Here is a 15,884-nt window from a genome sequence, read left to right as displayed (position 1 = left end):
TAACCTTTCTGTTTTTAATGCTGTATAACAAAGCCATAACACCATGCTGCTTTTTATGTTTTTTAAACACAATATTTGCATCTACAGACATTGCTACAACACTAATGGTATGATTATATTCCATTTTTGACCTGATCATATGTTGTAAATGAGAATGAAAGTATCTAGAGTGAGTTATTGTGTATTATGCTGCCATTAATGTCGAATGATTGAAAAGCTTGAAATGAAATGTAGTCGTGCGAATCAGTGCGGCTGGCCTGAGATCAGCAGGATGAGTGTGGAGTGTCACTTCCTGTAAGCGCAGAGAGAGGCAGTGCTGAGTTAAACACACACGCACGCACGCACGCACACACACACCATAGCAAAAAAAAAACAAAAAAAACAGATAGACACACGGGATCCGAGCTTCAGCTGCGCATCAAGTCTTATTTTCATACATTGATCATGTATAAATAAGGAGGATCAGTCTGAATCTGTCGCTCGGGTTTGTCAAGGGTTAAAGTGAAAGCTTTTGTTTTCGTGTCGCACGGATTTCTCATCTCATTTACCAGCCATATAAATTTGAAGTGGTCATTACGGGAGACATTTGAGCTATTATTGTTTAGAGTGTGTTTGAAGAGAGAGAGGCCGTTAAAGATGGGCTGTTTGGGCAACAGCAAGACAGAAGACCAGCGCATCGACGAGAAGGCGCAGCGAGAGGCGAATAAAAAGATCGAGAAACAGTTACAGAAAGAGAGACAGGCATATAAAGCCACACATCGCTTGCTCTTATTAGGTAAGACAGGAACTATTAATAACCGATACAGTGTGTATGTATCAGCATCATCCGATCGAGATGTGGATATGTGGTCTTTATCATGGATGGATGATCATTTCGCATGGCCCTGGATCTGCTCGTATTAATGCCTCATCTCATGTCTTGTGTTTTATGATTTTAAAGGCGCTGGAGAATCCGGGAAGAGCACTATAGTCAAACAGATGCGAATTCTGCACGTCAACGGCTTTAACGCAGAGTGAGTGTTTAAAACAATAATAATAATAATTATTATTATTATTATCAGTGTTTATCGAGAGTGTTTATCATACGCGTCATTCAAATATGTTGAAGATGTTCAAATGTTGACGGCTGCATTGGTGGTCATATGTACGCCTCTGCGTCGGATGGGTTTCACTGGCTGTGTGGCTAGTGAGCTGCCTACCTAGACAGCATTTTTGGGCCTCATTTTTGGACCGCCTACCTAGACGGCACCTTTGGACATATCATAGGGGTGTATTTTGGGGCTCCCTACCTGGACAACATTTTTTGGGCTCATTTTGGCCTGCCTACCTAAAGAGCATGGTGCATTCAGCTGTTTTGGGCATCATATTCGGGCTGTCTTCCTAGATAGCAAGGAATTTTTGGGCATCATAATTGGGTATGTGCAGCATTTAGGGCTCCCTACCTAGATAACATTTTTGGGCATCATACTGTATGCGCATGCAGCATTTTGGGGCTGCCTAGCTAGAAAGTGTTTTTGGGCGTCATAGGCACATAATGCTTTTTTAGGTCATTTTTGGGCTGGCTATTTTTTACTGCATTTTTGGGCAGCATGGAATTTGTTTCTGATCCTCCCAAAATTCTGCATGCTGTCTAGGTAGGCAGCTCACTATGTTTTAAAACACAGCCCTATATCTGATGAGAGGCAGAGGAGAGGCCCATAATACATTTAATAACTGATGTACAACCAGATTATGAAGACATCATGATAGCAGATACGTGAGAATTCGATATATTTCTGTGCTGAATCAAATGCTACAGCTTTTTCAGGTTTTATTGCTATGATTTACATGATTTACCTGTGTTGTGCAAAGATGCACCACCTCTACAGTTACTTATACTGTTATACTTTTACTTTTAACTAAAACACACAGGAAAACATTTTTTCATTATTACAAGATACATTGTTTCCCACAGGATTTTGTTAGACTGTGGTGGGTGGACCTTGGACCCTCTAGGGGAGTCCGGGGGCATGCTCCCCCTTAAGAAAATGTTGAATTTTAAAGTTAAATGCATCAATCTGGTGCACTTTGAGAGCAAAATTAAGAGGCTAGATCTATGAAGAATTTTGTGCTCTTGTAAACAATTTTGTGCTCTAGTAGTAATTTAATCATAAACACATTGGTTGTATAGATATGAATGGTGATGACACGGCAAAAAAGTCACACCCACAAAGCATAAACGAGACGGAGTTTAACGCAGTTCACAAATAGTCAAAACACAAAATCGATTAGAGCATACATTTGAGCCAGGGCCCGACATTAAGCATTGTCATGTGCTTGTCCTCCGGACAAGTAAATTGGTCATTCACTTGTCCGAGTCAAAAAGTTACTTGTCCGGAGAGAAACAAGCACATTTAAGTTACATGCTCAAATAACATGTCAAAGTTTATGTTGTATATTTTTCTAAAATTATGACTGATGCCCAACCTAATAGTGTACCTATGCAATCAACTTAATTCCCACTCAAGGGCAGAGTGTCGTTATTTCCTCTCATGGCAGATGAAGCAGTTAGATAATAACTGGATTGATTATATATCAAAGTGCAGTGCTGTTATTTACTTGTTCAGAATGGCCAGAAATAAGGGCACACTGTGTGCAAAAGCATTGACGTTTAGAGGCATATGACTGCTTATAATCACAATTGGGCCTTTGATGAAACTTACCTTTGAGTACTATCACAATCACATTCATTATTTAAAAAGAATTATGATGATGACACTTCTAATATTGGGATTATGTCATTCATTCTTTCATGACAATTATTTCCTGTTCATCCTGTTCTGCTTAGAGAAAAGAAGCAGAAAATCTTGGATATTCGGAAAAATGTGAAGGACGCCATTGTGGTAAGTTATTTTTGTAAATGGGTAGTTGACAAATAACATGTCCATGCATGGTTTTTACTCAACAAAGCTTTTAGGTTAAAATTTACATATATTTTTAAGGGAAAGTGAATATTTTAGGTCCTATAACTAGTCACCATTTATTTTAATAATCTTATAATAAAAAAAATCTAATAATTTTATTAATTTAATAGTTTTAATATTTTTTTTAGTCCTGCGGTGTACATTTTATATTATACATGTTAAAATATTCTGTTTAGTCTTTTAATTAATATGTAGTCATGAAAACTGCATGTATAATGAGTAAAGAAGATTTTTTTTTAAAGGACATGCTTGTCATGTTATGTCAACTGCCCAAAAAATGGCACTCAATTAAAATTTTATTTTGTGGAAGTACATTAAAGAGAATTGTCTTTAATACAAAAAAGCATGTTGAATTGCACTAATTTAAACACACACACACACACACACACGTTGGATTAATAGTGCTGGAATTTAACATGATTGTATATTTAAGCTGTAAATATTTCTACTGAAAACATTTTGCACAAAAATTCCTCAATAACAGTTAAATAATAAATATTAACCTTCCGAAGTTGAAATTTTAGCGACAGATTTGTTATGTTAAATAAAATGGACCGAATATTACCTATACATATTATAAGTACAGTTCTAAAATATTAAGTTTTATTAGGGATGGCTTTTGATACAGATTTCCAGATTGGATTTGATTCAGTTTCCCAAGCTCTTGGTTCGATTGCGATTTGATTTATTATCGATTCATATGGATATATATCAGTTATAATGTCTATTTTGCTTACATATGAAAGAAATTCTCTAACAGCTAATGCTGTTAATTATACAGAGGACCTTCTAACTAGGTACATTATGAAAAAAAATATTTTACTAATTATGTTTTATTAGTTTTCATTATTTTGTTCACATAATAGCTTTTAAAAAATGAACAAATCCATGTATTTGATCACTAAATATGATATTATATTGCCTAATTTATATATTTTATATATTTTTTTACGTTTATTGTTTATTTACATAATTTGTACTATTTACAAGTATTTACATGGATTTGTTGAACACATGCTAAAAACCAGTACTGTCTCTTTAAGAAAACCAGCATTTCTGTAATAAGCCTCTGTAAATGAGTGCACCTAAAAGAGAGAGGACTTGAATGGCTTTACCTCATCCGTGCTATGTGTGATTAGAATTACGTTTATTTTTTTGTTGAGCTAGGGATGCTGCTGTGTGACTTTTTTGGTGGTTAGATTACCATCTGAGGAAAAAATCATGGTTAACTGGTTTTACATTTAAAAAAAAAATCTTGTTATGCAACAGCATTGATGCAAAAATGTAATATCATATCACAACTGAACATGCTAGCAGATGCATTTCTTAGGGATACATGGACTCTAAGCACACCCATACAATAGGAAAACTGATACACAACAAATAAATAAGAGGTATATAAAAAGAGACGCTCCAACATAGGCCACAGCACTGTTTATCTGAATCCCGGGCACAAAATAATGCGCTTCAATGTAACCAGAGTGCTTGGAGTCACAGGGTGATCCTAGCTGGGCTTTCAAAAGATTATTGTGGGTGCACAACATGTAGTTCATGGCATCCAACATTTATTCTACTGCAGTTTATTAAAGCAATCCGTTGTCTGTTGGCAACACAAATACACTCCACAAATAAATAAATAAATAAACCTGTGGACTATGCATAATAAGAGGAACATTGCTTACAGCAGGTAATTTAAAGTCCGATGATGACTAAAATGGACTTTTATTGTTGAACTGGATGAATTTGTTTACAAGCAATGCTTTAAATAATGAGGAAGATTTAAGACGCAACTTCTCAAAGTTGCCATACATGCAAATGAACTGCACACTGTGAGCATGCTTAAACATTCCAAAAAATTGTATTTCTAAATTAAAGCACCACAGCTAAAAATATTATACTTACATGTTGGTTGTTGGATGACTATTGGAACATCCTGTCTCTCAAACCCTCTGTCATTAAAATGCTCTCAAACAGTCGATTTAAAGGGTTAATTCACCCAAAAATGAAAATTCTCTCATCATTTACTCACCCTTATGCCATACCAGATGTGTATGACTTTCTTTCTTCTGCAGAACACAAATTAAGATTTTTAGAAGAATATTTCAGCTCTGTAGGTCCATGCAATGCAAGTGAATGGGTGCCAACATTTTGAAGCTTCAAAATCCATATAAAGGCAGCGTAAAAGTAATTCATATGACTCCAGTGGTTAAATCCATATCTTCAGACACGATATGATAGATGTGGGTGAGAAACAGATCAATATTAAATTCATTTTGTATCATAAATTCTCCTCCCTGCCCAGTAGGGGGTGATATACACGAAGAATGTGAATCACCAAAAACAGAAAAAGGAGAATGTGAAAGTGAAGTGTAGATTGACTGAGCAGGGAGGAGAATTTATAGCAAAAGATATTGAAATGGTTCTCACCCACACCTATCATATCGCTTCAGAAGAAATGGATTTAACCATTGTCTGGAGTACTTTCATGTTGCCCTCGTGTTTTTTGGAGCTTCAACATTTTGGCACCTATTGACATGCATTGTATGGACCTACAGAGCTGAAATATTCATCTAAAAATCTTCATTTGTGTTCAGCAGAAGAAAGTCATACACATCTGGGATGGCATGAGGGTGAGTAAATGATGAGAGAATTTTCATTTTTGGGTGAACTAACCCTTTAAGTCTGGTGAGTCTGGTAGATAAAATTCCCCCGTTATATTTTGGAGTTTGTGTGTAGCCCCAGTTTCACTTAAATTGGAAGTTCATGTTGAGTCCGCGACCACAACACCTGCCAAGCACCACGTGGAGACCTTCCGTAACCTTAGCAACAGCTGCACAAACCAAGCCAGGTTAAGGCTTACACCAAAAAACTCTTTTATATAATGTATTTATACATGATATGTATAGTATTTTTGCCACATGCAAATAAACCATTTCACGTAGATTTGAAATTCTTACGGTTAAATTAACCATGACATTTTTTAATTGCCGTTAATAGTGAAACCGTAAAGAGAAGGGTTAGGATTCCCTATGGATTTTCCTTTGGGGTTTTATAATGGAAGTTTTGGATTTAAAAGTAAAAGTCTGTGGTAAACATTACTTGATGATACGTTGATGTTTTGTGGGCTACTAAAACATATTACACACAGCTATACTTCAAACATGAGTTTTGAAGCCGTATTGAATATAAAAACACATGGCGGCTCAAAATTTCACGTTTGTAACGTGTAATTTACGTTGTAGAACAAAACATCCACGTATAGTCAAGTAAGTTTACCACAGATCTTATTTTACTCATAAAACGTATTTAACTCCAAAACTCCCATTATAAAAACCCATAGGAAAATCCCAAGGGAAGCCATGGTGAATTAGCCTGCCGGGCTCGCCTACAAATTGACGTCATGGCTGAACAGCTTTATAATCATGATATCCCTACAAGGAATGATTCAAACCACTCTCAACAAGTTGCTGAACTTCTTCACCACTATACCACACAATCACTGGTGAGTGAAATCTGAACATTTACCAGCCAGAGGTTAATCACAGACATTTTGAGTTGCATAGTGTGAAATTTGGTTGCAGATGAGAGCAGTTTTCTCTCATTGTAGTAGAGGGTTGCGCATAGAATAAAAGACTGATCTTGGGATTCAAGAATCAAAATCGAGATTGTTCAAATGAAGACCACGCTGCATCAGAAAATCAATATTTTTAAGCCAGTCCTTGATTTTTATGATATTTATTTTTGACAGGTAATAGTTTGTCCATTATATTTCGCTTTAAAAATTTCAAATTCAGTTGGAAATTAAATTTGTGCAATGGAACTGAACTTTGGAAGGTGAATATTTATTATTGAACGTTTAACGAGGGCTTTTGTGTGAAATGTTTTCATTTGAAATATTTACAGCTTAAATATAAAACCATGTTTAAAAATGAAAGCATGCAATGTTAGTGTAATGTGTGTGTTTTTTTTATTTTTATAATTAGTGCAACTCAATGTGTATTTTTATATCAAAACTAGGGATGCACCGTCGCCGATACCATTTTTTCTATCCTAATCCGATTCCAATATCTGAACTCTCAGTATCTGCCGATCCCGATATGATACCAGTGTTGGATTTTCTTAATCAGTTCAGAAAATACAGTACTGTGCAAAAGTCTTAGGCACAAAAGCAGTTGTCTTAAGATGGTTATTTATATCTTCAGCTTTAGTGTGTCAATAGGAAATATAAATGTTAGACTCCCAAACATTAGTTTTGCAAATAGAAAAGATTAGAATAGAAGAACAGGGAGCTCTGCAACAGATAGCATGCCCCCCACAGAGCCCCCCACTGAACATCGTGTCAGTCTGAGATTACATAAAGAGACAGAAGCAATTGAGACAGCCTAAATAGATAGAAGAACTGTGGCAAATTTTCCAAGAAGCTTGGAACATCCTATCTGCCAACAACCAAGAAAAACTGTGTCCAGGTACACCTAGGAGAATTGGTGATGTTTTAAAGGTAAAGGTGGTCACACCAAATACGGTTACGTTCACACACAGGTCGGTTATTTACGAGAGTGACAACCACATTCTATAATCGAACTGACACCTGTACATTTTCAAGACTCACAACCGCATTTTCTGCAAACCTGTGCTGTGTGAACAGAACCACCGTACTGGACAACTAGTTGTCTGTCAGCCTGTCATGCTGCATGTCGTGTGTTTTATGTGGGGTTTCGTTAACTCACTGAGATGGAATATGAGCTGCATGTCATTCGATGATCCAGCCGGTGTCTTACTGGAGCTGCTCGCATGCAAGAGTCACACAACACAATTTATGCTGCGTTCTGAACTTGATTAAAAACCATTCAAAGCAGCTGTTGGTTAATTATGATCTGAAGGATGAACTTGAGCCTCAGTTGGACTAATTTATTTTATAATACGGCGTCAATTGTGATAAGACATGCCGGTGTTATGGACGTCACCATCTTTTATATTTACTTTAGTCTCTATCACTATGGTTGCATGTGTTAGAATACAGGCTTCACTTTGGTTGTTCGTTCATACAGACAGTATTTAAGCAGCTACTGTAAGCTGTTGTATGAACGGGACATTTCAAGACTCACACCTGTAAGTAAATATGGTTGTCAATCCCAGACACTAACCGTGTGAACTTACCCTGTGTTTGGAACTGATTGGGGGTACTTCTCTATATGAAAACAACACAAACCTATAACTACACATTATTTCATTATAAAAAAAGAGACAAACAAAAATGTATTACATAAAAAATGTGTAGTGTATTAAGAAAAAAAATATTTTTAAATAGTCTACTCTACTGGATGATGCAGCAGCAAAATTTACAGTATATCCAATTAAAGTCTTCAATGGAAAATAAGCAAGTTTTTTTTTATTTTTTCAACTTGTATCTGGACTTTTTATTTTGTTAATTTTATTTGTAATAGGATATCAGTCCACTTTTTAATCAGTTATTTTTTTGGAACCCAGCCAACTTAAATATAATTGTAATTTAATATAAAAAATTAAAATAATAATAAAAAAAAAAATCATTATCCTTGTTGTAACTAATTATAACAATAATATCAACAATAAAATAATAAATATGAAAATTTTATGATACAATAGTAATGTGTTTCAGTTGTAATTTCTAACTTTAAAACCATGGGGCTTTTATTTTGACTCACCAGGAAGACGATGACCTTAGTGTGTGTGCGGGCTAGTTCACAGTAGTTTAAAATGTGCTTCATTCAAGATCTGGTGAATTGCTCTTCCGGTTCTTATCTTGATGCATGTGATAAGCAAACCGAACTAATGATAAGCAAATCGAGCAGCTACATCTGAGCTGTAGTTTGTGTGGACCACTCACATATTGCGAGTTGCTCTATCATCAGCCAGCGTGTGCTATGTGTGTGTGTGTGTGACACAACAGAGCAACACACATTTACTGAAGCGCGCTGTGCAATGATTGCACACTATATATTTATTTATTAAACACAGACTTTTGAGAACACTAAGGAATCGTATGTCTTCAAGAGACTTTAAGTAAAATGCACAAGTATTATAGACTACTTCAATGGTGCTTTTATGTTTTTTTTTTATTCCATATTTGGAGCTTGACGGTAATGACCATGATTAACAAACTGTATCGGATTTGGATCAAGCTCGTCGAACTGATACCCGATCCGTTTAAAAAACATCAGTATCAGAACCGGATCAATCGGATCGGATCAGTGCATCCCTATCAAAGACATTTGTCATTAATATTATTCTATAGTCTTTTCACCCCCTGATATTGTTTTAGTAGTCTAGTTTGGCTAATGTGTGGCTTAATCTTTTATCTTGCCAAACGCCTCTGTTTTCTGCTTTATCCATTTTTCAGACAATAGTATCTGCTATGAGCACTTTAACACCGCCTGTGTCACTCGCCAACCCAGACAACCTGCCCAGGGCAGAGTACATCAAGAGTATAGCTCCACTCTCAGACTTTGACTATACAGAGGTAAGACACTGGATCTCATTGTAGTACAGTGCTGTGCGGAAGAGATGAGCAGTATTTTAATGAGAAATTGACGGTTGATGGACAGGTGGACTACAACGTGCATACACTGAATCAGACTGATATAGAGTCCGGTGATCTTAGATATGTTGGTTCTTGTGTTGATTTGGTGGTAGTTCAAGTGTTCTTTCAACTTGGTGTGGTGGTTTTTGACAGAGTAACATCATTTTAAATTTACATTTATGCATTTGGCAGACGCTTTTATCCAAAGTGACTTACAATGCACTCTAGATATACATTTTTTATAAGTTTGTGTGTTCTCTGGGAATCGATCCCATGACCCTGACAATGCTAGAGCCATGCTCTTCCAGTTCAGCTACAGGAACCCTCAGTTAAACTTGTCCTGCATGATGCATTTACTCTAGTAACTGAAAACTTCTCTGGTGGTTTTCATATTGGGTATTTTTACTGCGGTCTGAATCCGAGTGTGCCCCCTACAGTTTTGGTCTGGTTTCAGACTCACTTATGATTCTGTCGAACTCTGGTGCTTTGCTTTCTCACTCATGTGAACCGTGCCACAGTTCCAACCGTGCAACCGAACAAAGACCACCTCCTACAGGTAGTCTCGGGTTTGGTACTATGGTCTGCTCCTGTGCCCGCAAAACAGCTTTTATCTTACTAATTGTTCATGCGAACTGTGTTCTGTTTCGGACTAAACTCCCAGTATGAAAGCCCCCTTAGACCCTTTACCAGTATCTGCTCACGGAAGTCGATGTAGATGTTGTCATTACTTGTCGTAACTTGGTGGGTCATTTGGTTTGTCTTTAAGAAAGAACACATTAACTAGAGTTTCTGTGGGGCATTGAAAAGCATTAAAAGTCATTAAATGGATTTTGCTAGAATTAAGGCTTTAAATGGCATTAAAAAGCATAAAATTTTATTCCTACATGGATTAAAAAATTTAGATAGTTTTGAAAAAGAATATTACCAATTTATTTTGAATATAGCCTTCTTAATAACTAATATTAATTAATTAATTAAATATTATATAACTAATTAATAACTTCGATTTGCTGTCGCAAAATATGTACATTGGTGTGATAAACACGAGGAACCAGTTTGGTAATTGCCTCCGGCCGGTGCAAAATTGCCGTAACTCCGGATGTTTGGACAGCGGCGGGCTGGGACCTGGAGGAGTTAGAGCAGAGAAAGTAAATTTCATAAAGTTGCAAAGAAGACTGGCTGGAAGACGAAGAATTTAGGACATGGTTGCAGCCCTTTGGTGGTCAACATGGAGAAGGATTTTGCAGTGTTTGTAAAAAAGTATTTAAGCTAGGCACAATGGGTGTCAATGCCGTTAAATCTCATATGCAGTCTGATGGCCACAAATCGGCTGTAAAAGGCAGACAGCGTCTAGTTACTTTGCCGTGACTGACAAAGTAACCTCTTCAGCAACTACTACTACCACCACAAACACCACAACTGCTGCTGTAGTGACCACCGCATCCAGCGGAGCCGCTACCGAATAAAAATCGAGCGACCTTCGAGCAGCGTTTGGTTCAAATGCGACGCTGCAGGCAGAGGTGCTCTGGTGTCTGAACACTGCCGTGCAGCACCACTCATACGCATTCCAATAAAGGTGTTTCTGAGTTGTTCAGGCAATGTTTCCTGATTCACAAATAGCCAAATCTTTCACCTGTGGAAAGGACAAAACCAGCTACATTTTAAAATTTAGACTTGCCCCATACTTCAAAAATAAACTGATTTCTGCGATTAACAATGCAGGGACATTTGTGTTGATGTTTGATGAGAGTTTCAACCAGTCGACAAAAAATAAACAACTAGATGTCCATGTTCGATTTTGGGAGGCTGGTTGTGTCCAGTCCCATTATCTTGGATCAAAGTTCATGGGATATTCAAAGACTGAGGATCTGCTGCACTATTTCAAAGTATAGTTGTACTTTTTGTTAATAGAATTGTATTTGGATGAATTAAGGATGAAGATACAGGTTTTATATATAAGTATTACAGTGCTCTTTGTATTGATTAGTGCATATAGTATTCCGTGTTTTTATTGCAAATCTAGAATACATAATCAAGATACAAGATGTCTTTGTCATTCCTCAGTGAATCTTAATGCTTTTAGATGGTTTTTAAATTATATTTTTGAAAATTATAAAAGCAAATTCGCAATAACCAGACATGTCAGTAACATCTTTTCAGTTTTAATTTTTGATGTCAAATCATTTATTTATTTCTGTTCTTAGGAATGTGTGCGCCTATTAGACCTGAAGCATCTCCTTTCCATTAGTATGAACAGGGAACTTGCAACATAAAAGAAGAAACTGTTGAGGCCCAGAGACCAGTCTGTGACCATTTTGTTACATATTTAAGTTTTAACGTGGTTATCATTTTGTAGTACAAGTCATGGTTTAAATTGGTAAACTGAGTAGAGGTTGGTGACCAATGTTTAAACAAAACAATTTTGAATGAACTGTAAAATTAATTACTAAAAGTCTTTGAAGTCCATCCTTAGTTAACTGTGGAAATGCATACAGATGTAGTGTCTTTTTGTTATTTGGCTGATGAAGGCTTTAGCTGGCAATTAATTTATTGTCTATGTATTCCATTTTAAGAGAGTGTAGTCCATCCTGAGCGCTAGTTGAAAAGATTAGATGATGGCCATAGCTTGCAAAGTTTATGCCACTGAATCTTCTTAAAAATTAAAGAGTACAGTTTGAGGCAGATTTTGTGATTAAGTGATTATTGGAATGAGCCACCTTATTTTTGCAAAATAATTTAAATTGATTTTCAGGGGGATTTTTTTCTTTTTTTTTTCTTTGTGAGGGCAATTTTTTCCACTTTTTCCTTTGAATACTGAGAATCAACATAAACTAATATTTGTATGGTTGGGTATTGGCATTGACTTCCCATTTTAATTTTATTCAGTTAGATTCCAATTTTGATACAGTTCAATATCGATTAATTTGGGATTATTTCAGTTACAGTGTCAACAGGCATGTTTCAGTAATTATGTACTGACTAATCTCTACACTGCATTGTGTTCATTGTGACTGAAACACATTCCGGGATCATTTTTTTTCTCATTCACGTATTTCCGAAAATGTTGGCTGTTAAGTTAACATAGCCTACACAAATAATATATAATGCAACGACACAGAGGAGGAGATGACAGCATTTCTCCAGATTTGGAATGAGTTTATTAAACAAAACGGTATCAAGTACTTCATGTCAGTTGAATAAACCAAGGCAAAAATAAACATTTTGCACAATGTTTAGTCAGAGATATGATTCACACAGTAAAAGTGGTTAATGTTCTGTATAATTAGGTTGGCTTGAAAGAGCCAACCTATTGATCTACTATTTAAACTCAATTTGGGGTTTAAGCCCAAAGGGCTAGAAACCCTATTGTTTTTGTTAGGATTTTTATTATTATTAGGGATCCTTTGTAAGGATTTTTATTATTATTATTATTATTAGGGGTTCAAGCCCGAAGGGCTAGAAACCCTATTGTTTTTGTAAGGATTTTTATTATTGTTATTATTAGGGGTTCAAGCCCAAAGGGCTGAAACCCTATTGTTTTTGCTCCGATTTTTTTTATTATTAGGGGTTCAAGCCCGAAGGTCTAGAAACCCTATTGTTTTTGGTAGGATTTTTAGGGGTTTAAGCCCGAAGGGCTAGAACTAGATTTTCTTATTATTAGCGGTTCAAGCACGAAGTGCTAGAAACCCTATTGTTTTTGCTCAGATTTAAGGATTTATGGCCTCTATCTGAGGACGCACAAAAAAATGCGTGCAGTTCTGCCACTTGGTGGCATTATAACAGGGAAAAACATGAAAATGGCTGTAACTATGGAACCGTTGGTCCGATTGACTTCAAACTTTGTATGCAGTGTCTTTGTCTCAGGTGCCATCAATGTCTAAGAGAACATTTTTTAATTGAAGTTGAAGTTTTTAAAAAACCGGCCACTGGGTGGCGCCATCAAAAATGTTGTGCGTGTTAACGGTTGTATATAACGCAGTGTTTTAAAAAAAAAAAAAATTCATATCATATGATAGCTTTTCTCATTCTGAACAACTTTGCCTCAAGAACCAATGGTGTCCATCAAACTGTTCGTTAAATATTTGCGATTACGTTAAAAACATACTTTTGCAAACTAGTCCTATGTTTTTCGCTCAATCCCAACGAAACAAGTGCCACAAGATTCTCTTGAGTCTATTTATGAATAATTATCAAAAACATTTGAACTTTTGATTTTACGTGTCGACGGCATGCAAAATATAAGTTGTTGACTTAGCCACTGCTACTTAAATAGCTATAACTCTTAAATGGAATGAAGTTATTTTGAATAAATGTTAAATTTTTGTTGTGTCATTTAGTGTCAGCAGTTTTTTCTGCAGCTCACGCTCTTTTCCAGGAAATAGAAAAGTGAAACATGTCCCACATTGTGATTGCCTTCTCGGCCGTATTGTGTGTGTGTGTATGTAGAGCGTGTGTTTTGCCTTTATCTCTCTCTCTCTCTCAATTGCTCTCAGGTGTGGGATAACCAGGTGAGCTGATTGTTAATGGGGAGCACCGGCACGCAGTGTGTTTCCTTCCTATATAAACCGAGTATTTCATGGCTGGGTTGTGCGATGGGTGTTCCTGAGCTGTGCCATCTTGGTCACGATGCTCTTGCGCAAATTCCCGCTGCTGGTGCGGAGAGTTTATGTTTGTCACTGTCTGAACTTCAGAGTTCGCTGGGTTAAATTTTTTTTTTTTTTTATTCAAATATAGAATGGTCAATAAATGTGTCTGTTTCTGCTACTCTTGTCTCCCGCATCTTTTATTGCATTTTATTTTTAAAGTGTAACACCCATCCACTGACATACAGATGCAGTCTTGATTTATTACAATAACACTTTATATTTGGGTGAATTAGAAACCAGAACCTCTAAAAACTAGACGCAAAAAGTAACCACTAAAACCAATCAGTCATGTTCTTGATTAAATTGCTGACATATGTATTCATCTACTGACTAACAAAATCCCAAGACTGATAGTGGCAGATGTAGAGATTAAATTAACATATAATGTGAAATATCTAATTGAGTGATTGAATAGGTCATTAAGAATGACTTTGTTTATCAAAGTAGGTGATTTAAAATATTCTCTTATTGTGCATAAAATAATTCATATTCATGAGTTTCGCAGCACTGCCACCCAAGTACTATTTTCCTAGAGTTTATTTTTATTTAGAACTAACTTTGTGTTAATGTTCCCTTTCAAATGGCTTAATCCAGCTGTTACAAAGTTGATAGGCCTACAGGATTTTATTAGCAGAATAACACTGGATATTGGATTATGTCCTTCATAATGTGAAGTTTATTCCAGATTGCCAGTTTTATGTCAAGCTAAGGAACATTTAGAATTTGTTGAAGTGTTTAATAGACAATGTATTGGTACTCTGGAGATTTTTTTTGTTTTTTTTGTTGGCAAATCAGTAGCAAAATTGTTACTATGTGGTTCCTGTGGAAATGCAGTTGTATCGCAAATTCATGGATATTTATAATTTGATTGTGACTCCAATTAATGAACTAGTACTTGTTGCAATGAATCTTGGTACCTTAATCCATAAGATCTACACATGGGTGCTTCCTTTGGTGTTGCCACCCCTCATAGTATATAGTACATAGTATAAATATATGAACTCTAATTGTATTTGTTCATATATGGCCATAAACCAGATTTAAATATCAGAAAATGTAAATATTGCAACAGTCCTAATTATTGAATCCTCATTATTTTAACCTTAGATACGTTTTCTTGCAGTAACTAACTGCACCGTAATTTGATGACCAAACTTTCGTTGTGGTAATGTATTTGATAACGTTGTGACAACCGGAAAAGTGAATTTCCTATATTCGTAGCCACAGCGTAACTTTGGACCGGTGCCAGTCCGTCATTATGACGTTGTGGCAGTATTGAGGAACAAAAGTTCTAAGTATGTGTAACTACGTTCTTCAGTTAACTATGTTTATCAAAAGAACGACAAATAAAGTTAAAGATCTGTTTAAGATGGCTAGCAAAATAACAATGTATGTATCTTACAAATAACAGCATGTATTCGGGAGCAATGATGTCACTCTCCAACCCATGTGGTCCAAATCGCTCCGAACTGGTGTGTCGTTCATTTGTGCTGATTTGTGCCGTTAAAAGAAACACTGTAACTATTTATCTTTCTTAGAAATAGCATGAAAGTTTTCGGGAGCAGTGACGTCACTCCAAATCGCTCCGAACCGGTGTTGTTCGTTTGTGCTGATTTGTGCAGTTAAAAGAAACATAATAACATATTCCTTTCTTTGTATTTAACAAGATAGCTTTTGGGAGCCGTGAAATTATTCCAAGTTGTTTCGCAAGTTAAC

General features: G+C 36.1%; 1 protein-coding gene across 1 annotated transcript in view; it reads left to right on the top strand.

Annotated features, from left to right (window-relative positions):
• Window positions 1-370: 370 nt before the first annotated feature.
• gnal (guanine nucleotide binding protein (G protein), alpha activating activity polypeptide, olfactory type) overlaps window positions 371-15,884 on the top strand; it is a 173,306-nt gene continuing 157,792 nt past the window's right edge. The window contains exons 1-4 of the mRNA XM_051686583.1: window positions 371-775; window positions 941-1,013; window positions 2,828-2,882; window positions 9,343-9,462. Coding sequence (XP_051542543.1) covers window positions 637-775; window positions 941-1,013; window positions 2,828-2,882; window positions 9,343-9,462 — 387 coding nt within the window. The 5' untranslated portion in view covers window positions 371-636. The remainder of the gene's footprint in view (window positions 776-940; window positions 1,014-2,827; window positions 2,883-9,342; window positions 9,463-15,884) is intronic.

The sequence above is a fragment of the Myxocyprinus asiaticus genome, chromosome 44 (assembly GCF_019703515.2).
Source record: "Myxocyprinus asiaticus isolate MX2 ecotype Aquarium Trade chromosome 44, UBuf_Myxa_2, whole genome shotgun sequence".
Lineage (NCBI taxonomy): Eukaryota > Metazoa > Chordata > Actinopteri > Cypriniformes > Catostomidae > Myxocyprinus > Myxocyprinus asiaticus.
Note: the sequence above shows the minus strand (reverse complement) of the source record. Positions and strands in the feature narration are given on the sequence as shown.